General features: G+C 63.2%; 1 protein-coding gene across 2 annotated transcripts; it reads left to right on the top strand.

Moving 5' to 3' along the window:
* RBMS2 (RNA binding motif single stranded interacting protein 2) lies at nucleotides 1-25,111 on the top strand. 2 transcript variants are annotated; one of them, XM_030554666.1, is made up of 14 exons: nucleotides 1-110; nucleotides 12,274-12,446; nucleotides 14,466-14,524; nucleotides 15,657-15,748; nucleotides 16,452-16,609; nucleotides 16,734-16,813; nucleotides 17,528-17,637; nucleotides 18,679-18,725; nucleotides 18,852-18,945; nucleotides 20,286-20,336; nucleotides 21,272-21,382; nucleotides 21,469-21,549; nucleotides 22,122-22,208; nucleotides 24,940-25,111. In XM_030554666.1, exons 1-13 carry the CDS (start codon nucleotides 45-47, stop codon nucleotides 22,200-22,202), a joined length of 1,203 nt encoding a protein of 400 aa, XP_030410526.1. In that variant the 5' UTR covers nucleotides 1-44; the 3' UTR covers nucleotides 22,203-22,208; nucleotides 24,940-25,111. The 2 variants fall into 2 exon arrangements, with proteins under 2 accessions (XP_030410526.1, XP_030410525.1); XM_030554665.1 differs by having other exon boundaries at nucleotides 12,271-12,446.
* Nucleotides 25,112-26,612: the final 1,501 nt, after the last annotated feature.

Genomic DNA, 26,612 nt, shown 5'->3' with positions numbered 1-26,612 from the left:
GCCCCCCCCCGCCCGTTCCCAGGCCCGCAGCGCTCGGCAGGAAAATGTTACTGTCCGTCCAGCCGCGGGCCGCCGTCGCCACCTTCGGCTACAATAAACCCGGCAAGAAGGTAGGAGAAGCGGCTGCGTCCGGCCCCCCCGCGGAGGAGAAGTGGGGGCCCCCCCCGCTCCCTGCACCCCCCGGTAGCCGCGGGGCCCGGCCCGAGTTTGCCTTTGTGCGCGGGGAAGTTCAGGGCGCTGCCCCCCCCCCGCGCTGCTCCACCAGGAGAGAGAATCGCTTTTCCGCCCCCCACCCCGGAGTGTGGGGGCGGGGGGAGCTGATCTCCACCTCGGGGCGCGGGGGGGGTCCCCGTGTTCCGGGCAGAGGGGGGCGATCGGTGGGGGAATATCCCAGGCAGGCCAGGCCCGGCCCCAGATTCCCAGGGAGGGAGGCACGTGGGTGCCAAGGGCGGGGGGGCCCTGTCTGCTCCCCACCTCCCTCGGGCTGTGGCTGGCTTTGGGGCTACCCGGGGGGGTCTGTGTCCCCTCGTGCCAGGCAGAACGCGGAGGGGGTGTTACTGGGGCGTGGGGGTCAGAGTTAGGGGGTTTAGGGTCTTGCTGGGATTAGACTTTGGGGTTGGATGCTGGAGTGGGGGCTGGTGGGTTAGAGTGGGGGGTGGCTGGGAGCCAGGACACCTGGGTACTATGCCTGGCTCTGGGAAGAGAGCACGGGCCAGTGGTGTGGGGGGGCTGGGAGCCAGGACTCCTGGGTTCTCTCCCCAGCTCTGGGAGGGGAGCATAGCCTGGGGGTTAACCCAGTGGGGCTTGGGGAGGGGGGAGCTAGGACTCCTGGGTTCTCGGCCCAGCTCTGCCATGGACTGGCTGGCAGTGTGACCTTGGGGGGGGGACAAGCCTCTGTGCCTCAGTTTCCCTGTCTGCAGCGCGGCGCCATGTGGGCAGGCGGGTGAATTCTCACGTCTCTGAATCCCAGTGAGACCCTCTGCCCTTCACAAGCCCCTTCTCCCACAGCACCACCCTGGCGGCCCTGCCGGGGGGCAGATCCCTGGTGTCCTGTTATCGCGGGAGTAACAGCTGGAGTCTCTCTGTCCCATGGGGCAGGGATCCATGCAGCAGTCGGGGGCCTCCAATACCCCCCGCCCCCGTGTTCTTTGATTCCCCCCGACCCTAGATTACACTCAGATGGATGGCTCTGTAATCCAGACCTCTCCCTCCCCTTTCGGGGCTCCCTTCTGCAGACCAGGCCTTGGATTCCCCCCCACCCCCTCTTGTCCCCGTGACATTAACGTCCTGAGCGCTGGAGATGAGTCTGCAGAGCCAGGCAGCCAGGCTGAACTCCCTGACCAGAAGCCACGACTGATGGGCCCCGCCACCCCCCCCAAGTGTGTCCCCTCCCCAAGGGTCCACCGCCGAGTCAGACCACGAATGCCAGTGATGCAGGAGATGGGGAGCAAAGTGAAGAGGTTCGAGAAGCCAGCTGAACACGGTTAAAATCATCCCTTTGTGGGTGCGAGATCTGTCACTTTCCAAGCCACTGGCCTTTCTCCAGGGGAGTGTGTGTGTGAGTCTGGGGGATCAGCGCGTGTGTTGTCCGCGGTGTACTTGCGCTGGCCTTTTCTGTCGGCGGGGGCTTGGGGGGCATCGGCATGTGTTGGGGTGTCTGTGCGCCTGGCTTGTCGCCCTGTAACTGCGGGTGCGCGTTGGGCTGTGTATTTGGGGCAGCAGCGTTTAGATGTGCACCTGTGACATAGTTGCCGTATTGACGTGCGAGACGGTGAGTTTGTTGACATGCTGATGAATTTGCTGGAGTGTGTCTGTGTTGGCGTGCGTGCGATGGTCGTGCGCGTGTCGTACTGGTGAGTCTGGGAGGGACAGTCGGGGGGAGCGACAAGGTGGGTGAGTTTGTGGCACACCCCACCGCACGGCCATTGGAGTGGTGCGTGCGTTTGCGGAGGAGCCGCTGGGTGAGAGTGCGTTGTCCAGGGATTTTGTAGATCTGGCTTTCCAGTCGGGATTTGGGATTGTGGGACACGGTCCACCCCACATGGGCAGTTCTCAGCCACAAACCGGCCCCGCCCCCGATGTCTGCAACACAGCCAGGGACGCCGAGAGTCAGAATACGTCTTCCCTGAAGTTAGGGGAATTTTTGCCTCATAATTTGCTCACTGTCTGAGTTACTCATCGTGAGTGAGTGGAAATACTCTGCCAGGAACTCTGCAATTTGGGCCATTTCTTGGAGTGCGACATGTCGTTGGTTGATTTTGCGTATTTCAGGGGGTCCGGTGGCTGGGATGGTTTTGTTTTGTTTTGGGCAGGCCATGTTGATGAGGCTCTGATCCGGGCGGGGAGTTTCTAGTTGCTACGTAAAAGTACCGTGACTAATAGTTTCATAGACTTTTAAGACCAGATAATCCCATCTGACCTCCTGCCTCGCACAGGCTAAAGGATCTTGCCGTTCCTGCACCCAGCCCATATCTTGTGGTCGAGCTAGAACTGATATCTCGACTGGACAGGAACTCAGCTCGGACTCCAGGGCCACCTAGTGTCCTGTCTCCGACAGGGGCCAGCACCAGAGGCTTTAGAGGACGATGTAAGAACCCGCCTGTTAGCCCACATACCCCGAGCGACGCAGTTAGACCACCCTAGTGTAGACAGCGCTGTGTGGCTGGAGTGCTTCTCCGAGCAACACAGCTCCCGCCTCTCGCGGAGGTAAATTCACCGCGCCGATCTCCCATTGGGGCAGGTAGCGTCTTCACTACTCACCACAGCTGCACCGGTGCAGCACGGGATGTGTAGACAGGCCCTCGGCTGTGGCCCCACGTCTCCCCCTCCCAAGCGAGATCCTGGCCCCTTGCTCCTGTTCTGGGGCGCGTCTCGCTCTCATTCTCCTACGGTTCCTCATTTCTAGAGCGTGACCCCTCCAGGAGCTGTGTCCTCCCTGCCTGTGACAGCCCCGTGGGCTCAGGAGCTGTGTAAACGGTCTGTCTGAGTCCTGAGCCCCGGTTCTTACCTCTCTCTGCCCTCCTGGTGCCTCCTGGGATGTCTGCACTGCTTGGGAACCCAGCTCCATGGATTCCCGGCTTGGTCATCCGTCCACACTGCATCACCAGCCTGGGTTAACACTCGCTGGCCCCGCGACTCCCAGCCACACTGCTGCATCCACGTCTCTGTCTCAGGTCTGAATCCACACTGCGAAACGACAGAGCTGGGACCTAAATCACAGTGGGATTCGGTTCTGCCTCCCCCCCCGCCGCTCCAGCAGGTCCTAGGACCTGGGTCCTGAGCGCTTGCTGGCCAGGGCCAGACTGATTTGTGTGTGGATGGAAGTGGGGCTTCGCTCAAACCTGAGTTAGAGCCCAGCCTTTAGTGTGCAGGGTAGATGTACCTAAGAACCCCAGTTATGGGCCAGGGCCCCATGGCGTTTGGTGCTGTACATTTTTTAGGTCTCTTACAGTAGCACCCTGGAGCCCCATTCACGGGCCAGGGCCCCAGGGTGCTGGGTATAGGCTGGCAGATCTCTGGGAAGAGGCAGCGCCGACCCCGGAGATATTTGACATGATGGTTTAAAGAACCAGCCCCTCTTGTGAGCTTTGAAATGAAACCCCTGACCCCGTAGCCTTTGGCTCGTGAGCTGTCTGGGGTCAGTGGGGCCCTGACTTGCTCCTGCGAGCCGAATGCAAACTAGTCACCATGCACCGAAGCAGCCCCTTCTGGGTCACCAGAGTGAGCGGCCTGCCCAGGCGGGCACAAAACCTAATTTCAAGACTGAGCTTGCTAAGTCTGTGGAAGGGACGGTCAGATGGGACTGCCCACAGTGGCATGCACCAATCTGCGCCCGCCGGGGACGGGACACTGGCTGGGGAGGGCTCGGAGCTACAACAGAGAATTCTTTCCCGGGGGTCTGGCTGGTGGGTCTCCCCCACATGCTCAGGGACTGACCGCCAGATTTGGGGTCGGGAAGGAATTTCTGCCCCGGTCAGATTGGCAGAGGCCCTGGGTGGTTTTCCGCCTTCCTCTGCAGCGTGGGGCACTTGCAGGTTTCAGCTAGTGTCCGTGGTGAATTCTCTGTAACTTAGAGTCTTGAAACCAGGATCTGAGGACGTCAGTGACTCAGCCAGAGGTTCAGGGTCTGTTACAGGCCTTGGGCGTGGGGTTCTGGACACGCAGGAGGCTGGACTAGGGTCTCTGGGTCTGAGCTGGCAAGGCCCACACCTGAAGAAGGAACTGCAGTGTTGGGGTGCTAGGGGGGACCCCAGTTCTGAGCAGAATAATTACAACATGGCCGTGTAGGTGTCCATATGGAAATCTGGGCAACAGGGAGGCTGTGTGGCCTAGTGGTAAAGCACGGCCTGGTATCCGGGCGGCCTGGTTCTAGCATCCTGGGCAAGTCACTTCTTGCTCTGTGCCTCAACTTCTGGTTCTGTGAAATGGGGTTAATGATCCCCCCCCCCTCGGTCACGTGCTGTGGGAGCGGCACTTGCTGCTGTTTGGTTTATACCTGACAGTTTTCGATGTTTCTGTTAGTTTAAAAAAAAAATTGGTCGATAAACCTCGATCCTGCACCAATTTCCCCACATGCCTCGCTTCCCGCTTCTGAGACGCGCCATGAGCTTTGTAGGGGGGCTTAAACAGGTGCGTGAAACGGGGTGCAAGGGATACGTCCACTAGGCCAAGCTTGCCGAAGGCCTGGCACCCACAGATCAGGCCTGGAGCTTCAAAGATCCCAGCGAGGTGGTCGGGCTTTTCAAAAGGTGCTTGGAGAGAGTGTCGCAATGGGAGTTGTGGGGTGGGATGTTACTCGGGTAATATCATTATTAATGAGGGGTAATACGGTAGCACCCAGGCCCTCCAGTCAAGGTACCATGAGCTGGGTGCTTTATGTGATTTATTAGGTGGATTACGGTAGCCTCTAGGCGGCCCAGCACCCGCTCCTTGGCATTGTGTCCTGGCACCCCAGCCCTTCTGAGAACCCGGCTCAGATGGTGGGCGCTGGGCACCGTGACCCACCACTGCCCTGCAGCCCTACGGCCTAGCAGCAGCTTCAGCCCGTCCGGGAACAAAATAAATCTTTGCAAATGTAGGTAGCACTAGAAGGGAAAAAAATGCATTGAGGAATGTCATGGTATCAGCCACACCCAGCTGGCATCACTGCCCAGGCATGTGGTGTTGGGATAATTAGTGATGTCACCAACCATTTCCTGTGGCGGGGGGAGAGAGGGAGGACAATTCTCCTGCAGGCCAAGTTTAGCATCGCTGGAGGTTCCTGTCCCTCTGTGACTGAGTCATCCAAGTGTCATTGCAGGAGCTGGTGGGTGAGTGCAGACCGGAGCGGTGGCTTTCACAGTGATCTCAGGTTTCTGACCAGTCAAAGTAAATCTGGGCTCCCGCGTTTGTGAGTTGTGTGTCGGGGTTTTGTTTTTAAATTCTCGGAGGTGTTGACCAAACTTTTGCTCAGTACAAACATTTCCTCCAGAAACAGCATTTTAATAACGATGACAACCACCCCCCTCATTCTCGTGTCGCCAAGCGCTTTGCGAAGGAGGTCAGCGTTGGTGCTGTTTCGCAGCTGGGGAAACTGAGGCACAGCGCTGCCATGACATGGTGGCAGGACCAAGAATTGACCCTAGATCACCAGACTCCCAGCCCAGAGCTGAGCCTTCCCCACAACCCGGCCTTCCTCAGGGCCTGGTGCTGGTGCCTGAGAACCCCAGAGTGAAATTGGCTAAAACTGACCAGTCTGTTTTCACCTCCGAGGGGCCAACCCTGAGCTCTCAAAATCATGAGTTTGGCTTGAAAATCAGGAGATTTTATACAGATCCTTCTCCGGCACCTCCTCCTGGCCGAGCCTTTGGGGTCACACTCAGGTCACGTTTTCAAGCTTTTCCCTGCAACCAGGAGGGCTAGAAATTTACTCCCTCCCCCCAATTAAAGCTGAGATTTTCGCCTGACCCTCTGGCTCCTGGAGCTGGGTCTTTCAGAGAAACACCAGATGTTGTGAGACTCATGATAAGATCCTGAGCATTGGCAACACATGGAGACCCAACCTTTTTTTTTTTAAAAAACCCCAAGGTGGAAAAGTAATTAGTACCTCCGAGTCCCAGGCCTGGACCCAGCCCCGGCTGTGCTTGGTGCGGTACAAACATACTTCAGATCGTTCCATTCCGCTCACCTGGGGGCGTGCCACGAACCCAAGGCAAAGGGATGATTGTCCCTTGCAGAACCCTGCATTTGGTAAGCTCGATCTTACTGTCTCAGGCTTGGATTTTCAGAGGAAAACTGAAAATCTTGCCGGCACGTCCCAGCTTAGGGTACCACCAGGCTAGAGTCAGGGTCCCTCTCTCCGGCTGCCGGGTTGGAGCTGTCCCACTCTGTAATAATGACACGCTGGCCCCACGGCCTGGTGGTCAGGGTCCTCGCCTGGGACAGCGACATCTGCCTCGGGCGGAGCAGGGAGTGGCATCGGGGTTCCCAGCACCGCCATGCTCTGATCACTGGGCTGTTGGCCAGTCCGGGGCAGAGGCAGGTCCCTGGTTCTGACCTGAAATCCCACCCTGGTGCCTGGAAACCCGCGGCATCAAAACCGGCACGTTTACACGGAAAGTTTCCGTTGCCACAAACCGGCGTTTTCCCTGGTGTGATTGAAGAACTCGGGAGCAGCTTTGGTGCGGAAGCTGCGCCGTTTCCTGCTCTGTCTGGCTGACACGCCTTCCCTGGGCATATTGCGGTAGCAGCCTGAGCGCTTGCCGCGCCAGGCGCTGCACGTAGTGTCCCTGCCCCAGAGAACTTCCAGTCTGGAGAGATGGGGGGGGGCAATCCAGGGACAGCATGGGGACTTGCCTCAGGTCGCAGCCTGGGGCCATGGTGTTGCCGGGAGAAGAACCCAGGTAGCCAGGCCCCCGAACCAGCATTGCTTCTGGAGCTGGGGGGAACCCAGGAGTCCTGGCACATCCCTCTCTCGGAACGCAGTTCTGCCACCGTTCGCTTCACCAAACCCGCCCGCTCCATTGCTCTCAATCCCACCGACATTCCTCCAACCCCACCCGCCTCTAACGCTCACGCAGAGTCTCTGGCCCAGGGGAGACCCGCTGCCGTTAGGGGTCTCCCCAGATGCAGAGTCCTGTCGGCTTCATGGGGACGGCACTGCAAGAGGGGCCTAAGGGCGGCATTTGGGTAAGGGGTGAGGGAGTTGGGCACACAACAGGAGTCTGGCACCTAACTCCCCTGGGCCTTTGACAATTCCCCCCCCCCCCCCGTGAGTGAAAGTAGCTCGCTGCACCGTGTCCCTTTGCACGTCCTCCCGTCCCCTTTAACGACCAACTCAGCCAGGCCTCCCGCCCCTCCCCGGCCTCTGCCCGCCTCTCTGCCGCAGCCCCGACCTACCACCTGGGCTTCTCTGAAGCCAACCCGTGTGCTCGGCCCGAAAGTGAAATGAACAGCGGAGAGGAGAGGCGCTCGTGGCCTGTCCCTCCCAGAATAACCATGTTCACACATGATGCCGAGAACATGGCTGGGGCCAAGTCACGTGCTTTAAGCATGTTTCTTTTCATGTCTGTGTGGACCTGCTTGGAGAGCTGCGTTCTGCCCCTTGCGGCTGGCTGGGCCGAGCCGGAATTTGTTCTGCCCTCCAGGCTCGGTGGCAAAGGCAGAGCAGGAGCCGGGGGCTGGGAGGTGAAGCCAGAACCATCCTGACTAGACGTAGGGCCCAAGTTGTGACCGGGGAGGGGAACTGATCCTTGGACCCGCTGCCCGAGGCATGTGGGGTTTCTCTGTCTCTTGAAAGGCTGTACCTCAGGGTGGGGCTTTTGCAAGGATTGGGTGTAGCTCACGGGGTATGGGCTGGCTGCAGAAATCCTTGGGACAGGCTCTCTGATCTGGGTGTGTGCCGGAAACTGAGGCACGGACATGTCTTGCTCAAGATCCTGCAGCAAAGTGGGGTGAGAATCCAGGAGTCCTGGCTCCCAGGCCCGCTCAGTAAACTGATCACCTTCTCCTGTGCATCGAGAAAACTTCAAATGAGGAAATGAGTGTCAGGGAAATTCAAGTGGGCGTTTCCCCTCTGACATTTGCCCCCGACCTGGTTTTGTTTCATCCTGTCTGGGCCCCTTGCCTGTCCCAGATCCCCGGCTCTGGCCCTGATCCTATTCAGTTTGGGGTCCCCCCTAGTGTCCCAAGAGAGACTCATTTCTGTCAGGGCAACTCTGCTCCCACCTGGCCCCACATCAGGCACCTCCCATCCCATGCCTCAGTTTCCCCAGCAGTGTCTCACTAGGAGGAGTTGATAGATTAGTATTTGCCAGGGGCTGTGAGCTCCCTGATGAGCCAGTGGAGCTGTTCCTCTCTCAGACAGCTGGAAGGGACCCCGAGGGGTCATCGAGTCCAGCCCCCTGCCTTCACTAGCAGGACCAAGGACTGATTTTTCCCCAGATCCCTACATGGCCCCCTCAAGGATTGAACTTGCAACCCTGGGTTTAGCAGGTCAATGCTCAAACCACTGAGCTGTCCTTCCCCCACAGGGAGCACAGGAGCGTTGCCCTCTGCTGGATGGCACAAGAACTGCTCATGTGTGGCCCATACACCCCATACTGCTTTGTGCTACTGGAAATTCCCCCGTTAACTCAGTGGGGCTGGGGGCTTTCCGAGCAGGGGGGACCTGAGTTCTAGACTTGTAACTGTTGTGAGGCCCCAATGCTCGGAGCCTCACCCACGCAGGCGCTGCAGATTTTGGGGTGAGTTCCAGCTACGCGTCTGTCAGTGTCCTGCTCCCCAGAGAGGCTCCCAGGCTGGGTCGGGCTGGTGCCAGCTGCCTGGGGAGGAGCATTGGACCTACCCCAATCGGTGCCCCATGCCAGCCCCCCGTGCTGCTGTCGTCAGGGAGCAGGGAGCCGGCTGCTGCAGAGGGGGATCCCCGTGGGGAGCTGCCCAGCTGTGTCCCAGCCCCCTCAGCCCCTAGGCCCAGGCTGGTACCATTCCCATGGGCTCAGCGTTGGGCGCTGGGCAGACCTGGCCTGGCCCAGGCTCCTGCTGACCGGGAGCAGCTCTGACCACAGGGTTCGAATGGGCCCAGGAGCATCCAGAGTCTGTTTGAGAGCGGAGGGCTGAGAGGGCCGGGACAGGGCTGTGGTGCAGGCAGGGAGGGGCCGAGGCCCCTCACTCCTGACCCACAGCCCCCTGTCAGCCCAGCCCTGGGCTCCTCACAGCTCTGCCGGTGCCCCCCACTCCTGACCCACAGCCCCCTGTCAGCCCAGCCCTGGGCTCCTCACAGCTCTGCCGGTGCCCCCCACTCCTGACCCACAGCCCCCTGTCAGCCCAGCCCTGGGCTCCTCACAGCTCTGCCGGTGCCCCCCCACTCACAACCCGCAGCCCCCTGCTAGCCCAGCCCTGGGCTTCCCCACCCAGCCCGGCCGGTTGCCCCTCACTCCTGACCCACAGCCCCCTGCTAGCCCAGCCCTGGGCTCCCCACAGCTCTGCCAGTGCCCCTCACTCCTGACCCACAGCCCCCTGTCAGCCCAGCCCTGGGCTCCTCACAGCTCTGCCGGTGCCCCCCACTCACAACCCGCAGCCCCCTGCTAGCCCAGCCCTGGGCGTCCCCACCCAGCCCTGCCGGTGCCCCTCACTCCTGACCCACAGCCCCCTGCTAGCCCAGCCCTGGGCTCCCCACAGCTCTGCCGGTGCCCCTGACTCCCGACCCACAGCCCCCACTAGCCCAGCCCTGGGCTTCCCCACCCAGCTCTGCTGGTGCCCCTCACTCCTGACCCGTGGCTCGCTGCTAGCCCAGCTCTGGGGCCCGCCCCAGCCCTGCCGGTGCCCCTCAGTCCCGACCTGCAGCCCCCACTAGCCCAGCCCTGGGCTCCCCACCTCCAGCCCTGCTGGTGCCCCTCACTCCTGACCCACAGCCCCTGCTATCCCAGCCTTGGGCCTCTCCTGAGCTCTGAGCCAGCCCTTCCTGAATGCTGCAGCGGTTTTGCAATGTGGAGTGACGCCCACACAGGGCGAAGCGGATTCCCCCCCCCCCCCGCCCTCGCCCTGGTGACCTCACTCAGCAAATCACAGCCCAGCCTGGGGAGCAGGGAGTTGCTGTGCCCAGCCCTGCAAGTGCATTGCACGCTCCTCGCACGCTGGGGCACAAGCGTTCAGGCCCTGTGGCTCTTGTGCATTGCACGGCCCCTCCCTTCCATCCCCCAGGGCACATCCTGCCCTGCTGGGTCTGGGGTGGGGGATGGGGGTCCAGCTGCAAAGGGCTTTGACAGGAGCCCAGGGGTTAGGGTCTGAGCCCTCCCTACATGCCGGAGTCGGGGCTGGTGCCAGGCAAATGGAGCCGGCGGAGGCACATTTCCCCCGCCTGTGCTCGCCCTGTGGCTGAACTGAACACAGGGCCTGCAGGTAGGGGGGTGTGTGTGTGTGTGTGGTTGTGTGTGTGTGTGTGTGTGTGTGTGTGTGTGGTTGTGTGTGTGTGTGTGTGTGTGTGTGTGTGTGTGTGTGTGTGTGTGTGTGTGTGTGTGTGTGTGTGTGTGTGTGTGTGTGTGTGTGTGTGTGTTCCTGGCTCCTATTCTGGATTGTGCCATTGACACCCTGCGTGACCTTGGCCCCATCCCTTAGCCCCTCAGCTGGCGCTGCTGTGCAGGGTGGCGGGCCTCTCGCACGATTGCTTGTTGCACCGGCATCCAGAGCGCCCCTGGGGGCGAGCGCTGCCTGGCGCTCTGTGGCGGGCGGGGCTGGAAGGTTGAAGGCCTGGCTGGGGCAGGCGGGTGCTTTGGAACCTGGGGCCGTGACCCTGGAGGAATTCGGCTGGATTTCCGCAGAGGAACTTCCACTGCGGCTGAGTCAGCTTCCTCCCTCTCCGCTCCATCCTGCGCCGGGAGATAACCCCGAGGAGCCAGCACGCCCGGCCGACCGAGGGCCATGCTAGTAACATACCCCTGCAGCGCTTGGTGAGCGGCATGACCCCAGCCCAGGCAGCAGGGCAGTTGGGGAAACTGAGGCATGGGTGGGGGAAGGGACTCATCTGGGGTTGCATGGCGGGGCCATGGCAGAGCTGGGATCAGAATCCAGGAGTCCTGACAACCAAAGGGCGGGAGTAGGACATGAGGAGCCCAGGGCTGGGCTAGCAGGGGGCTGCGGGTCGGGAGTGAGGGGCACCATCAGTAGGTCTCTGGGGGTGTGGGGGGGGTGAGGCTCCAGGTCCTGGGTTCGATGGGCTAGGTCGCCCCCCCCCCCCCCACTGAAGAACTTTAATTCAATATTGAAGCTGTTTTGAGCCGCTTTCCTCGTTGGCCGGCTCATTGTGATGTCACTGTTAACTCAGCCAGTGGCCACATGGCTGGCTTCAGCTTGTTTGCATGCTGCGTTCTGATTGGTTGAGGTTGGCTGCTTCGATGGTGGCAGCGCTGGGATTTTTGCTGCCTCTCCTGGTGGGCGGGGCATGTGTGTGCATATGGGGGGGAGGCGGGAATCACCCCCAGGCATTTGCGCCAGGACCCATGAGACCGGGAGGGGGCAGGGAGTTGGGCATTCAGCAGTTGAGGTCCTGTGATCAAGCCCTAGCCAGAGTGTGGGGATGGTTTGGGGGGTGAAGCCTCAGGTGCGACCCCCTCAGACTCAGCCCCCTCCAGGCCTCATGCCGCTGACTGTACCTAGGAGGGTTTAAACTGGCCCGTGTAGGCGCTGGCCCCCGTTCTCCCCCACCCCCTGCCCCCACTCCCTGCTCCGCCCCCCCTTTCCTCCCCTTCTTCCGCTCCTCCGAGTCCTCTCCCTCTCCGCAGCACCTCCTACAGGTCGCTGAACAGCTGATCGTGGGGGCTTTCGGTGGGTGCTAAGCACCATTTTTTTTCTGTGGGTGCCCCAGCCCCGGAGCACCCCTGGAGTCGGTGCCTGTGTTGGCCTCTGAAACCCACAGCCCTGCCCCCCCCCATTGGCGTTACAGGACTTAGTGAGGGCATCTCAGCCCTACATTCCCCCCTCGCCCTGCCATGCTCCTCCCCAGAGGTGGCTGCATGTCCCCAGTACCTGTTACAATCAGGCCTCAGTTCAGTAGAAGCTCCCTTTGCTGTCTGTCCACTGTCCCCAGCCTGCCACCCCCTCCCCGCTAAGGAGCGGGCAGGTAGCTGCTCTCTGTTGCTCCCTGAGATCCCTGGAGGTTAGGAAAGTGGGCCGGGGCAGGAGGAAAGATTCAAAGAGCTGGAGGGGGAATGTGGGCTGCGGATCCCACTGCCCCCACCAGTGTCCCTCAGGAGCCCCGCCCCCTGCTCACCAGCTCCGCCCCCTCTTGTCTCCCAGCAGCCTTATGTGTCAGTGGCCCAGCAGATGGCGCCCCCGAGTCCCAGCGGCAGCAACAACAACAGCGGTGGCGGCGGCGGCGGGGGAGGCGGGGACCAGCTGAGCAAAACCAACCTGTACATCCGGGGCCTGCACCCGGGCACCACCGACCAGGACCTCGTCAAGCTGTGCCAGCCGTACGCCGGGGGGGCGGGCGGGGGGAGCGTCTGAACCCTGCGGGAGGGCTCCACCCCAGGGGCATCCGGGGGGCTGACACGTCCCCCCCGGTAGGGCGCAGAAATGGGGGATGGTGGGTGTCTGACGTGGGGTCGGGAGATGGGGGGATCTGACATGGGGGTCAGGAGATGGGGGTGTCCCACATGGGGGGGCGGGAGATGGGGGGATCTGACATGTGGGGGAGATGGGGGTGTCCCACGTGGGCACATGGGGTCCCCTGGACGCTCCTTTAGACCTTAGCCAGAGGCTGAGATGCAGCCACGGCCCCGGGGCTTGTCCTCTCCAGATGCTGCTTCCGCCTGGGGCTCCGAACAGAGCCGGAGCCCCCCCCCCATCCCCCTGGGCTCCCCCCAGCTCTGCCGGTGCCCCTCACTCTCGACCTGCAGCCCCTGCCAGCCCAGCCCAGCCCTGGGCTCCCCCCAGGTCCACCGGTGCCCCTCACTCTCGACCTGCAGCCCCTGCCAGCCCAGCCCAGCCCTGGGCTCCCCCCAGCTCTGCCAGAACTCCTGATAAGTTGGGATCTGACCCAGCAGTGTGGGGTCATCACCCCGTTCTGGGAAGGGCTTTGGGTGAGTCAGGCGCCCAGCAGGGACTGGGGCAAACTGTTCCCCTGGAGCTCTGCCTTGGCCGGGGGGGGGGGGGGGGGGCTGGGCAGCCCATGGAGGGTGAATCTGGCCCCGCAGCAGCCCAGGAGCCGGCGCTGGGGGGAGAGGCGGGGCGGTTGCTGCTGTAACCTCAGCTCACCCCTGCCGGGAATGCTGGAAGCGGCCCAGAGCCCGCGGCAGCCCTGGCAGGCCCAGGCAGTTTGGATCAGGAATTTGTGGGGGGGAGGGGCTCCGGGAGCTGCTCTCAGCTGAGGGGGGGGTGGTAACTCCTTCAGGGATGGGTCAGGATTCGGGGGTGTTTCCACGTCTCCATCGCACCCTGATTTTCCAGGCCCTGGTGCCTCTTGCTGTGACGTGGCTTCGCCCCCTTGGGTTGCTTGGGGTTGCCGGCTCCCGCGCGGTTTGTGAAGGGTTAATTCAGCCTCACTAGTTGGTGAAACTGAGGCACGGGGAAAGGTGAAATGGGAGGGGAGTGGAGGCTAGTGGTTAGAGTGAAGGGGGAGGAGGGGATGGAAACCAGGACTCCTGGGTTCTCTTCCCACCTGTGCCGTTGGCTGGCTCTGGACCCTAGGGAAAATCGCTCCCCCATCCCCCTCTGCCTCAGTTTCCCCACCATTCATTTCCATAGGTGGTGTCTATCCATGGCCATAGGCCTCTGCCACATTCCCTGCCCTGCCTTTGGGCTCAGGAAGTCCCCCGGTGCCACACAGCGCCAGGGACTTGGTCGATCCGGCAGCTGGTTGGATTTCCTCCCCCACCCTGCCTGTCTTGGTCCCTCCCCACCAGGAAATCCGGCCAGGCTGACCCGGAGGAGGGGATGGGCTGTTCCTTCCCTGCCTTGGGGTGGGGTGGGGCTCAGAAGTCATCTGCCCTTTAAAAGGCCCCCCCATGGCTGCTGCCTCCTGGGGGAGGGGAAATTGCATGACCTCCAGTGCTGGAGGGGGGGCTCTGGGAACTGCTCCGCTGGGGATCCCCAGCCTGCCCCACCCCTGGCTTTGCAGCTGCTCTGTGGGGCCTGCTGGAGCCCCCCCCCCACCCGCTCGCTGCCCCCTGGGAATTCCTTGTTTAACCCTTTCCCAGCTGGGGGATCTTTCTTAGCTGGCACCAATGGGCATTTGCCCCAAGTTCATTAAAGCCCCCAGAGTTCTGCCCCCTGCCCCCACCCTGGCTGTAGGATTTGTCTTCACTTCCTGGCCTAAACCAACGTGGCTGTTAAACAGCCCCCTGCCCAACCCCAGAGACAGCCGCTTCTTAGCGCCGGGTGAGGTTTGCGGGTGGCAGGCGCTGTGGGATGCCCTGTTATGGGTCCTGCTGGCCGCTCTGCCCCATTCCCACTGTAACTCCTCTCTTTGGCATCTCCCCCTCCCCCACCAGATATGGCAAAATTGTTTCCACGAAAGCTATCCTGGACAAGACGACCAACAAGTGCAAAGGTGAGCCCCGGTGCGCTCCAGCGGAGGGTCCCTGGGAACCCCCCTGCTGCTTTCCCCAGTAGTCTGGGCTCTGGATAAATTCCAGCAAAGGGTCCCCATATACCCAGCCCCTGTGCCTCACCCCAGAGCCAGCTGCATCTGAGCGCTAGGCGATGGATCCCTGTATAACCTGCCCCTGCACCCCACCCCAGAGCCAGCCGCATCTCTGTGCTGGGTGAGAGGTCCCCATATACCCAGCCCCTGCACCTCACCCCAGAGCCACCTGCATCTGAGCGCCAGGTGACGGATCCCTGTATAACCTGCCCCTGCGCCCCACCCCAGAGCCAGCCGCATCTCTGTGCTAGGTGAGGGTCCCCATATACCCAGCCCCTGCACCTCACCCCAGAGCCAGCTGCATCTGAGCGCCATGTGACAGATCCCTGTATAACCTGCCCCTGCGCCCACCCCAGAGCCAGCTGCATCTGAGCACCAGGTGATGGATCCCTGTATAACCTGCCCCTGCACCCTACTCCAGAGCCAGTCGCATCTCTGTGCTGGATGAGGGGTCCCCATATATCCAGCCCCTGTGCCCCATCCCAGAGCCAGCCGCATCTCCGTGCTGGGCGAGGGGGCCCCGTATACACAGCCCCTGCACCCCACCCCAGAGCCAGCCGCATCTCTGTGCCGGGTGAGGGGTCCCCCTATACCCAGCCCCTGCACCCCACCCCAGAGCCAGCCGCGTCTCTGTGCTGGGTGAGGGGTCCCCCTATGCCCAGCCCCTGCACCCGACCCCAGAGCCAGCCGCATCTCTGTGCTGGGTGAGGGGTCCCTGCATACCCTGCCCCCACCCCAAAAGGGCCCCCTCTCAGTGCCATGTGAGGGGTCCCTGTATACCCAGCCCATGCGCCCCACCCCAGAGCAAGCCGCATCTCTATGCCAGGCGAGGGGTCCCCGTATACCCCAACCCCACCCCAAAAGGGCCCCCTCCCAGTGCCAGGTGAGGGGTCGCAGGGTAGGCGGAAGCAAAAAATCCCATAAAGGGCTTTGAGACAAACCGCAAGATCCTAAATATCCAACACACAGGTTCTGGCTTGAGGCTGCTGGGTCCCCCTCCCTCCCTGCACTCCCCTCACAGCCCCACCTTCTCTCCCAGGCTACGGCTTTGTCGATTTCGACAGCCCCACGGCGGCGCAGAAGGCCGTGACAGCGCTGAAGGCCAGCGGGGTGCAGGCCCAGATGGCGAAGGTAAGGGCCCCGGATGCGCCCTGCCCACACGGAGATGGGGGGGGACCACTGGGGGGAGAGAGAGAGAAGTTGCTGGGGGGGCGGGACCTCCTTCTCAAGCACTGAAAGGGTTAATGGTTCCAGTTGTAGGAGGTCCCTTCCCCTGAGCCCCCACCACTCTGGGGTGTCGTCCCCCCCTTGCCCCGTGTAGCTTTGTGACTCGCCCTGCAGCTGGCTGGGCATTGGCTTTGCCCGGGCAGTTTGGGGGGGGCACCGAGCTGACTGGAGAATCAAGGCCGTGGGGCTCTCTTGGCCCAGGAGGGGTGGGGGGGCAGACGGGGGCTGATCTCAGGCCAGGCCGGAGCTGAGGACGATTCTTCCTGGGCCAGATTTGGACTTTCCGTCCTGCCCCGGGACAGGGGAAAGATCTAAAATCTGGGGGTTTGTCCCAGGATGGGGAGCCCGTCTCCCAGCTCCCTGAACGTCCCAGCCCTTGGCTCCCCCCAGCTCTGCCGGTGCCCCTCACTCCCGACCCGCAGCCCCTGCTATCCCAGCCCTGGGCTCCCCACCCCCAGCTCTGCTGGTGCCCCTCACTCCCGACCCGCAGCCCCATAGGGCAGGGGAGGAGGAGGTAATTCCTCACAGAGGCCAATTTCAGGGGAGGGGAGACCCTGGGGGCCCCTTTGGGGGCACTGGGCAGCCCCTCACTGCCGTGTCTCCATAGCAACAGGAGCAGGACCCCACGAACCTGTACATCTCCAACCTGCCGCTCAGCGTGGACGAGCAGGAGCTGGAGGGGATGCTGAAACCCTTCGGGCAGGTGATCTCCACCCGTGTCCTGCGCGACCCCAATGGCACCAGCCGCGGCGTCGGCTTTGCCAGGTCAGAGCTCCCCGCCGGGGCACCCCGGGGGGGGGAGGTGTTGGGGTGGAGGGTTGTCGGCATGGGGATGTTGCAGGGGGAGGGGGTCGATGGCGCTGGGCTCAGGCCTTTTCTCCCCCCACAGAATGGAGTCCACAGAAAAGTGCGAAGCCATCATCACCCACTTCAACGGGAAATACATCAAGACCCCCCCGGGGATCCCAGGTGGGCGGCAGGGCCTCGCCGTGGGGCACCCAAGGGGGAACCCGGGCAGCGGGAGCCGGGCAGGGGGTTGTTATAATGACTCTCTAGGGAGCTGGGACCCTCCCTTTCCTTCTGGGTTTAAGTCCTGCCAGGCCGAACTCGGGAACAATGGGGAAAGCAGGGGGCTGCAGGTCGGGATTGCGGGCTCCCAGCAGAGTGTGTGGGGAGCCCAGGGCTGGGCTAGCAGAGGAGCTGTGGGTCGGGATTGGGGGGCCCCAGCAGAGTGTGTGGGGAGCCCAGGGCTGGGCTAGCAGAGGGGCTGCGGGTCGGGATTGGGGGGCCCCAGCAGAGTGCGTGGGGAGCCCAGGGCTGGGCTAGCAGGGGGGCTGCAGGTCGGGATTGGGGGCTCCCAGCAGAGTGTGTGGGGAGCCCAGGGCTGGGCTAGCAGGGGGGCTGCGGGTCGGGATTGGGGGGCCCGAGCAGAGTGTGTGGGGAGCCCAGGGCTGGGCTAGTGGGGGACTGCGGGTCAGAAGCAGGGGGGCTGCGGATCGGGATTGGGGGCTCCCAGCACAGTGTGTGGGGAGCCCAGGGCTGGGCTAGTGGGGGGCTGCGGGTCAGAAGCAGGGGGGCTGCGGGTCGGGATTGGGGGCCCCCAGCACAGTGTGTGGGGAGCCCAGGGCTGGGCTAGCGGGGGGGCTGCGGATCGGGATTGATCCTGCCTCTATCCCTGGGCAGCCCCCTCAGATCCGCTGCTTTGCAAGTTTGCCGACGGGGGGCAGAAGAAACGCCAGCCGCAGGGGAAATACGTGCAGAATGGGCGTGCCTGGCCGCGGGACGGCGACTCGGTGAGGCTGGCTCCCTGGGGGTGGGAATTGGCTCCCTGCTCAGCCTGGGGCCCCCAGCCGCTCTCTGGCCCTGGATGGAGGAGGGGCTGCAGGGTCCCTTCTCGAGGGGTACAGCTGTGTGCCCCGGGGTTGCCAGACACCCGGTTTTCAACCCGAGCGCCCAGTCGAAAAGGGACCCTGGCGGCTCCGGTCAGCACCGCTGATTGGGCCGTTAGACGTCCAGTCGGCCGCGCAGGGGATAAGGCAGGCTCCCCTCCTGCCCTGGCACCGCGCAGCTCCCTGGAAGCAGCCGGCACGTCCGGCTCCTGCATGCAAGGGCAATCAGGGAAGCTCTGTGTGCTGCCCACACCCCCAGCGCTGGCTCCACAGCTCTGATTGGCCGGGAACTGCGGCCAATGGGAGCTGCGGGGGCGGCACATGCGGTCATGGGTAGCGCGTGCCGCCTGGCTGCGTGGCCGTTTCTGGGAACAGCGCGGAGCCAGGGCAGGTGGGGAGGTAAGGCCTGAGGTGAGCCCCGCCCATCTGGAGCCCGAATTCCCTGCCCCACGTCGGAACCCCCTCCCACCCCCTAACTCCATCCTGGAGCCCATACCTCCTTCTGCACTCCAAACCCCTTATCCCCAGCCCCACCCCAGAGCCCGCACCCCCAGCCAGAGCCCTCGCCCCCTTCTCTGCCCCAGCCCAGTGAAAGTGAGTGAGGGATGGGGCCTCAGGGCAGGGGTGGAGCCTCAGAGAAGGGGTGGAGCCTCAGGGCAGGGGCGGGGCAAGGGTGTTGGGTTTTGTGCAACTAGAAAGTTGGCAACCCTAGTGTGCCCCCCACCCACGAGCTGGCGGGGGGGTCTCTCTGCCAGCTGGGGGGGGACAACATGGATGGGTGTCAGGGGCTGATTCGCCCCTTCTTGTCTGGGGTGTGCGTGAGAAGCTGTGGCAGGGCAGTGGCTGCCTTGGCGGGGGGGGGGTGGCAGGAGGGGGGGTTCCTGCAGCCAGGGGAGGGGGGGCTGCGCCCCGGGTAGGCCTGAGCCAGGCATTGTGTCCCCACAGAGCGGAATGACCTTGACCTACGACCCCACCACGGCTCTGCAGAACGGGTGAGTCCCTGTGTCCCCCCCCTCCCAATTCCCTCTATGTGTGCGGGGGGGAGGGGGCATTTCCTTTCTCTGCATCCCACAGTGGAGTTTAACCCCGTGACGCCCGGCACCCTCCTCCCCTCGCAGGTTCTACCCGACCCCCTACAGCCTGGCGCCCAATAGGATGATTGCTCAGACCACGCTCGCCCCTTACCTCCCGTCACCCATGTCCTCCTACCAGGTACCAGCGTTGGGGGGGGCGCGGTGCTGCCGGGGGCCTGGCCAAGGAGCTTCCAACTGAGGGAGAAGGAGGCTGAGGGGCCGTGTCAGGTGCTGGGGGCTGTGTTGGGGGTGTGATCCCCCAGCTGAGGGCATGTCAGGGGCTGGGTGCCTTGTCAGGGCCTGGGGGCTGTGCTGGGGTGAGACCCCTGGCTGGGGGGCTGTGTTGGGGGCTGGGGGTCCGTGTTAGGTTGTGATCTCCTGGCTGGGGGGCCGTGTCAGGGGCTGGGGGGCCATGTTGGGGTGTGATCCCCTGGCTGGGGGGCTGTGTAGGGCTGGGGGGCCGTGTGGGGGTGTGATCCTCTGGCTGGGGGGCTGTGTTGGGGGCTGGGGGGCCGTGTTGGGGTGTGATCCCCTGGCTGGGGGGCTGTGTTGGGGGCTGGGGTGCCGTGTTTGGATGAGATCCCCGGCTAGGGGGCCGTGTCTGGGGCTGTGTTGGAGTGTGATCCCCTCAGCTGGGGAGCCATGTTGGGGGCTGGGGGGGGCCGTGTTAGGGTGAGATCCCCTGGCTGGGGGGCTGTGTTGGGGGCTGGGGGGCCATGTTGGGGTGTGATCCCCTGGCTGGGAAACTGTGTTGGAGGCTGGCAGACCATGTCAGGGTGAGATCCCTGGCTGGGGGGCCGTGTCTGGGGCTGTGTTGGAGTGTGATCCCCCAGCTGGGGAGCCATGTTGGGGGCTGGGGAGCCGTGTTGGGGTGAGATCCCCTGGCTGGGGGGCTGTGTCGGGGGCTGTGGGGCTGTGTTGGGGTGAGAACCCCCAGCTGGGGGGCCGTGCTGGGGTGAGATCTCCTGGCTGGGGGGCCGTGTCGGGGGCTGGGGGGCCGTGCTGGGGTGAGATCCCCTGGCTGGGGGGCCGTGTCGGGGGCTGGGGGGCCGTGCTGGGGTGAGATCCCCTGGCTGGGGGGCCGTGTCGGGGGCTGGGGGGCCGTGCTGGGGTGAGATCCCCTGGCTGGGAGGCCGTGTCGGGGGCTGGGGGGCCGTGCTGGGGTGAGATCCCCTGGCTGGGGGGCCGTGTCGGGGGCTGGGGGGCCGTGCTGGGGTGAGATCCCCTGGCTGGGGGGCCGTGTCGGGGGCTGGGGGGCCGTGCTGGGGTGAGATCCCCTGGCTGGGGGGCCGTGTCGGGGGCTGGGGGGCCGTGCTGGGGTGAGATCCCCTGGCTGGGGGGCCGTGTCGGGGGCTGGGGGGCCGTGCTGGGGTGAGATCCCCTGGCTGGGGGGCCGTGTCGGGGGCTGGGGGGCCGTCGAGGTGTGGCCCTCCCCCGGCCGGGCCCAGGGACCCCGCTGACTCCCCTCTTCGCCCGCAGGTTCACAGCCCGTCCTGGATGCACCATCAGTCGTACCTCATGCAGCCCACGGTGAGGCCCAGCCCCCCCCCCCGCCTCCCTCGGGGCGGCTCCCGTGTCTCCGGGCCCAGGAGGCCGGGGGGGGCAGGGGGGGCCCAGGGGAAGCAGCTTCAAATGCATCACTTCCTGCTGCACACAGTGATTTCATCGCCAACAGGAAATGATACATACCGACTTTACGCATCACTTCCTGTCCCTCGCTTGTTCTCCGACATCATTTCCTGTACAGCCTTCCCACCAGGGAAAGGGCCTTTCTGGTGCGGGGTCACAGCTGGCCCTAGGCTCCGCCCCCATCCCTGTGCTGATTGGCAGTACCAGCTCCCGTGGTTCTAGGCTCTGCCCCTGGCCCTGTGCTGATTGGCCGTTGCCAGGTCTCGTGGCCCTAGGCTCTGCCCATGGTCCTGTGCTGATTGGCAGTACTAGCTCCTGTGGCCCCAGGGTCCACCCCTGGCCCTATGCTGATTGGTCGTTGCCAGGTCCCATGGCCCTGGGCTCCGCCCCTGGACCTGTGCTGATTGGCCGTTGCCAGGTCCTGTGGCCCTTGCCTCCGCCCGTGGCACTGTGCTGATTGGCCATACCAGCTCCTGTGGCCCTAAGCTCCGCCCCGGCCCTGTACTGATTGGCCATACCAGCTCCTGTGGCCCTAAGCTCCGCCCCGGCCCTGTACTGATTGGCCATACCAGCTCCTGTGGCCCTAGGCTCTGCCCCAGCACTGTGCTGATTGGCCATACCAGCTCCCGTGGCCCTAGGCTCCACCCCTGGCCCTGTGCTGATTGGCCGTTGCCAGGTCCCGTGGCCCTAGGCTCTGCGGCAGGCCCTGTACTGATTGGCCATACCAGCTCCCGTGGCCCTAGGCTCCGCCCCTGGCCCTGTGCTGATTGGCCGTTGCCAGGTCCCTCTCCTCCCAGCCCCCCCGGCCGCTCCCCAACCCCTCTTCTTTGCCGCAGGGGACGGTGCTGACGCCGACCATGGACCACACCATTTCCATCCAGCCCGCCTCCATGATGGGCCCCCTGACCCAGCAGCTGGGCCACCTCTCCCTCAGTAGCACTGGCACGGTAAGGCCCCCGTCCGCCAGCACCAGGGCCCCGGCCTGGCCTCTGGGCACCAGCCGCCCTCTGACCTCTCCTCTCTCCCTCCCCAGTACATGCCAGCGGCAGCAGCTATGCAAGGAGCTTACATCCCTCAGTACACGCCCGTGCCTTCCTCCAGCATCTCAGTTGAGGTAAGGGCCCTGTTCCAAGCTGGGGGCAGAACCGCTACATCTGTCAGCTGGGGGGTGGAAGTCCTGTGGGCCGCGGGTTCTAATCTCCCCTTCACCTTCTGCCTCGCTAACCGGCCAAGCCTCTGAAATGCAGCCACCTCTGGGGTGGGGCGTGGCAGGTGCTGGACAGATGATGCAGCAATAAGGAACCAGGGATTACTCACCCAGCATAAAAATGCAGCCACCTCTGGGGTGGGGCGTGGCAGGTGCTGGACAGCTGATGCAGCAATAAGGAACCAGGGATTACTCACCCAGCATAAAAATGCAGCTACCTCTGGGGTGGGGTATGGCAGCTGTTGAACAGCCAACACAGCAGCCTTGTCATGGCAGGCTAGGACAGGAGGTGCACCTGTCTCCATCTGGCATCAGGTCAGCACGGGGCATTGGCTGGAAGCGAAGAGCATCTCCCAGCACCACTTGCTACTGTGCCCCCTCCTCAGTTCGCTACCAAGGCTGGTCGGGATAGGGGTGCGGGGGCCAGGCAGGGAGTCCGGGCCAGGGTCACCCCAGCCCCCTAACCTCCTGCCTTTCAGGAGAACAGCGGCCAGCAGAGCCAAGTGGCTGTCGAGTCTCCGTCAGATCATGCTGCCTACTCCTATCAGTACAGCAAGTAACTGCAGGTAAGGGCTGGGGGCGTGTGTCAGGGAATGAGAGCCTGTACCTCTTGGTGGTGCAGGCCCCAATCCGGCCCCAGGGTAGGAGACTGGCTGGCGGGGAATGGGGTATGGGGCCTTTCCCCTGCAGGGAGCACCGGCTCTGATCTGGCCCCAGGGTAGGGGACTGGATGGCTCAGGGGGTGGGGAATGGGGTACGGGGCCTTTCCCCTGTAGGGAGCACTGGCTCTGATCTGGCCCCGGGGTAGGGGACTGGATGGCTCAGGGGGTGGGGAATGGGGTACGGGACCTTTCCCCTGTAGGGAGCACTGGCTCTGATCTGGCCCCGGGGTAGGGGACTGGATGGCTCAGGGGGTGGGGAATGGGGTACGGGGCCTTTCCCCTGTAGGGAGCACTGGCTCTGATCTGGCCCCGGGGCTGGGGAATGGCTGGCTCAGGGGGTGGGGAATGGGGTACGGGGCCTTTCCCCTGTAGGGAGCACTGGCTCTGATCTGGCCCCAGGGCAGGGGAATGGCTGGCTCGGGGTGGGGAATGGGGTACGGGGCCTTTCCCCTGCAGGGAGCACCGGCTCTGATCTGGCCCTGGGGCAGGAGACTGGCTGGCTCAGGGGGTGGGGAATGGGGTACGGGGCCTTTCCCCTGCAGGGAGCACCGGCTCTGATCTGGCCCCGGGGCAGGAGACTGGATGGCTCAGGGGGTGGGGAATGGGGTACGGGGCCTTTCCCCTGCAGGGAGCACCGGCTCTGATCTGGCCCCGGGGCAGGAGACTGGATGGCTCAGGGGGTGGGGAATGGGGTACGGGGCCTTTCCCCTGCAGGGAGCACTGGCTCTGATCTGGCCCCAGGGCTGGGGAATGGCTGGCTCAGGGGCTGGGGAATGGGGTACGGGGCCTTTCCCCTGTAGGGAGCACTGGCTCTGATCTGGCCCCGGGGCAGGGGACTGGCTGGCTCAGGGGGTGGGGAATGGGGTACGGGGCCTTTCCCCTGTAGGGAGCACCGGCTCTGATCTGGCCCCGGGGCAGGGGACTGGCTGGCTCAGGGGGTGGGGAATGGGGTACGGGGCCTTTCCCCTGTAGGGAGCACTGGCTCTGATCTGGCCCCGGGGCAGGGGACTGGCTGGCTCAGGGGGTGGGGAATGGGGTACAGGGCCTTTCCCCTGTAGGGAGCACTGGCTCTGATCTGGCTCCGGGGCTGGGGAATGGCTGGCTCGGGGTGGGGAATGGGGTATGGGGCCTTTCCCCTGTAGGGAGCACTGGCTCTGATCTGGCCCCAGGGCAGGGGATTGGCTGGCTCAGGGGTGGGGAATGGGGTATGGGGCCTTTCCCCTGCAGGGAGCACCAGCTCTGATCTGGCCCCGGGGCAGGGGACTGGCTGGCTCAGGGGGTGGGGAATGGGGTACGGGGCCTTTCCCCTGTAGGGAGCACTGGCTCTGATCTGGCCCCGGGGCAGGGGACTGGCTGGCTCAGGGGGTGGGGAATGGGGTACAGGGCCTTTCCCCTGTAGGGAGCACTGGCTCTGATCTGGCCCCGGGGCTGGGGAATGGCTGGCTCGGGGTGGGGAATGGGGTATGGGGCCTTTCCCCTGTAGGGAGCACTGGCTCTGATCTGGCCCCAGGGCAGGGGATTGGCTGGCTCAGGGGTGGGGAATGGGGTATGGGTCCTTTCCCCTGTAGGGAGCACTGGCTCTGATCTGGCCCCAGGGCAGGGGATTGGCTGGCTCAGGGGTGGGGAATGGGACATGGGGCCTTTCCCCTGTAGGGAGCACTGGCTCTGATCTGGCCCCAGGGCAGGGGATTGGCTGGCTCAGGGGGTGGGGAATGGGGTACGGGGCCTTTCCCCTGTAGGGAGCACCAGCTCTGATCTGGCCCCGGGGCTGGGGAATGGCTGGCTCAGGGGTGGGGAATGGAGTATGGGGCCTTTCCCCTGTAGGGAGCACTGGCTCTGATCTGGCCCCAGGGCAGGGGATTGGCTGGCTCAGGGGGTGGGGAATGGGGTACGGGGCCTTTCCCCTGTAGGGAGCACTGGCTCTGATCTGGCCCCGGGGCAGGGGATTGGCTGGCTCAGGGGTGGGGAATGGGGTATGGGGCCTTTCCCCTGTAGGGAGCACTGGCTCTGATCTGGCCCCAGGGCAGGGGATTGGCTGGCTCAGGGGTGGGGAATGGGGTATGGGGCCTTTCCCCTGTAGGGAGCACTGACTCTGATCTGGCCCCAGGACAGGGGATTGGCTGGCTCAGGGGTGGGGAATGGGGTACGGGGCCTTTCCCCTGTAGGGAGCACTGGCTCTGATCTGGCCCCAGGGCAGGGGATTGGCTGGCTCAGGGGTGGGGAATGGGGTATGGGTCCTTTCCCCTGTAGGGAGCCCTGGCTCTGATCTGGCCCCAGGGCAGGGGATTGGCTGGCTCAGGGGTGGGGAATGGGGTATGGGGCCTTTCCCCTGTAGGGAGCACTGACTCTGATCTGGCCCCAGGGCAGGGGATTGGCTGGCTCAGGGGTGGGGAATGGGGTACGGGGCCTTTCCCCTGTAGGGAGCACTGGCTCTGATCTGGCCCCAGGGCAGGGGATTGGCTGGCTCAGGGGTGGGGAATGGGGTATGGGTCCTTTCCCCTGTAGGGAGCCCTGGCTCTGATCTGGCCCCAGGGCAGGGGATTGGCTGGCTCAGGGGTGGGGAATGGGACATGGGGCCTGTCCTCTCTGCTCTTTGCAAACCCCTGTATCAGTGAACCGTTCTCTCCCTCTTCAGCTGGACCAGGCGTCTCTGCTCCGAGCACTCGCCCCGAGGGAGATCGCCACCTCCTCTTTGATTTGTGCTGCATCTAGAAGGTCGAATCCAATATTTTTTTCTTCGTTCGTTTCTTTCTTTTGCAAAGAAAACAGTTTTGTAAAAAAAAAACCACAAACAAACAAAAAAAAAACGGCAATAGACTCTGCTCACCAAGGAACCAAAGCGGTGGAATGGGGGGGCTGGGTCACCAGATCACTCCGCGCGGACGGACAGACAGACTGAGACCTATTTTAATATGAGGAAAAAAAATGTGTTTGGTTTATTTTTGGTGGTTGTTTTTGAAGAAACCCTTTTTTATTTGGGTGGCTCTTTAAGGAGAGGCTTCATCCAGGAGGGTGGATCTGGCTGCCCGGGCGTGGAGAGGCTGCAGATTCAAATCTCTGGGACAATCGTCGTTTTCTTTTGCCAGTTAAGGATTACTTTTTTGTTCCTTCTTTTTTCTTTTCGTTTCTTTTTTTTTAAAGGAAAAATATGCAACATTTGAACAATTTTATTTCGACGGGGTTTTGGTTGTACTGCTCCCCGACTGATTCCGCCCATTTCTTCGCTCCCCTCCGGACGCTTTTCCACGCCTGAATGCCAGTGTAGGAGAGAGAATTTTTTGCGGGGGGAGGGGTTGCTTTACAAGAAAAGGAAAAAAACCGCCACAAAAACCTACAAAAAAACCCCACAGTTGATTTTATTGTTTTTTGCTTTTTTTTCTCCTGGGTTTTATAAAAAAGGAAAAAGTCTAAAAAAAAGAAAAAAGAAACACTAAAAAAAACCAGGATCTAATGAGATGAACCTAGCAGGAATCCGTGACTTTCCAACGGGAGGACAAGGCGGGAGATACGCTGCATCGTGCACTGGCTGGCGGGATTTTGGGCAGGGGAAAGGTTGGCCATGAACTCCGTGCCAGGGCGCAGCTCCAGGAAACCTCTAGGATCCTTAATCCTCTCCCTGCTTGAGCTTTGCCGGACGGGATTGCTGCTCGTGTTGGACTCCAGCTTGGACTGGGGGGATTTGTGGTCTCTGCTCTGGCCCCTGTCCTTTCCTATTAGATGCTACGTACGTGGACTCGCCTGGGTCAGGACTCTGGACTCAGCCCTGGCCCCCCTTCCAAAAGCCTCGTGCCGCTTTTCTGCGTCACCAGTGACGTCTTGTGCTTCCGGACTCCGCTTTGTGTCCACCCGTCCCACGCGCCTACAGCCCGAGGGGACCCGGCACCGGCTTGTCCCTGTCCGCCCTGCGGGATACACAGTGCCTTCGCTGCCTGCATTCCAGACCGTGCCAGCAGACCCAACCCTGCCATCGTGGAGACCTTCCCGCCCCCCCCCAACTGGGATCCGTGCACGGGGGGGGACAGCCGATTGGCGACACACAACCCCCCCGCCACACCCGCTGCTCTTCACGGCGGTAGGAACAGCTGGTCGGCACGGGCCACAGGAGGACGACGGGGCCCCACGCCGCACCCACCTCGGTGGACAAGGTTGCGGGGGGTTGGTTGAATTCTGGCATGGCTGGATTGCCCCCCTTCTTCCCGAGAGGGGGGAGCTGGGTGGTGGCTTTTCGGGGGCGGGGGGGAGGGGCAGAGCTGGTGCTGCCCTTGCTGCAGATGGGGATCTCATTTCTATGCACATCCCAGCCCTTCC

Source organism: Gopherus evgoodei, chromosome 3 (genome assembly GCF_007399415.2).
Source record: "Gopherus evgoodei ecotype Sinaloan lineage chromosome 3, rGopEvg1_v1.p, whole genome shotgun sequence".
NCBI classification, from domain to species: domain Eukaryota; kingdom Metazoa; phylum Chordata; order Testudines; family Testudinidae; genus Gopherus; species Gopherus evgoodei.
Note: the sequence above shows the minus strand (reverse complement) of the source record. Positions and strands in the feature narration are given on the sequence as shown.

Excerpts from the sequence above, each read along its gene's own strand:
- RBMS2 (XM_030554665.1), top strand. The coding sequence starts at position 45 with ATGTTACTGTCCGTCCAGCCGCGGGCCGCCGTCGCCACCTTCGGCTAC. Across the intron at positions 111-12,270 it reads ACAATAAACCCGGCAAGAAG|CAGCCTTATGTGTCAGTGGC; the intron begins GTAGGAGAAGCG and ends CTTGTCTCCCAG. Across the intron at positions 16,814-17,527 it reads GACCCCCCCGGGGATCCCAG|CCCCCTCAGATCCGCTGCTT; the intron begins GTGGGCGGCAGG and ends ATCCCTGGGCAG.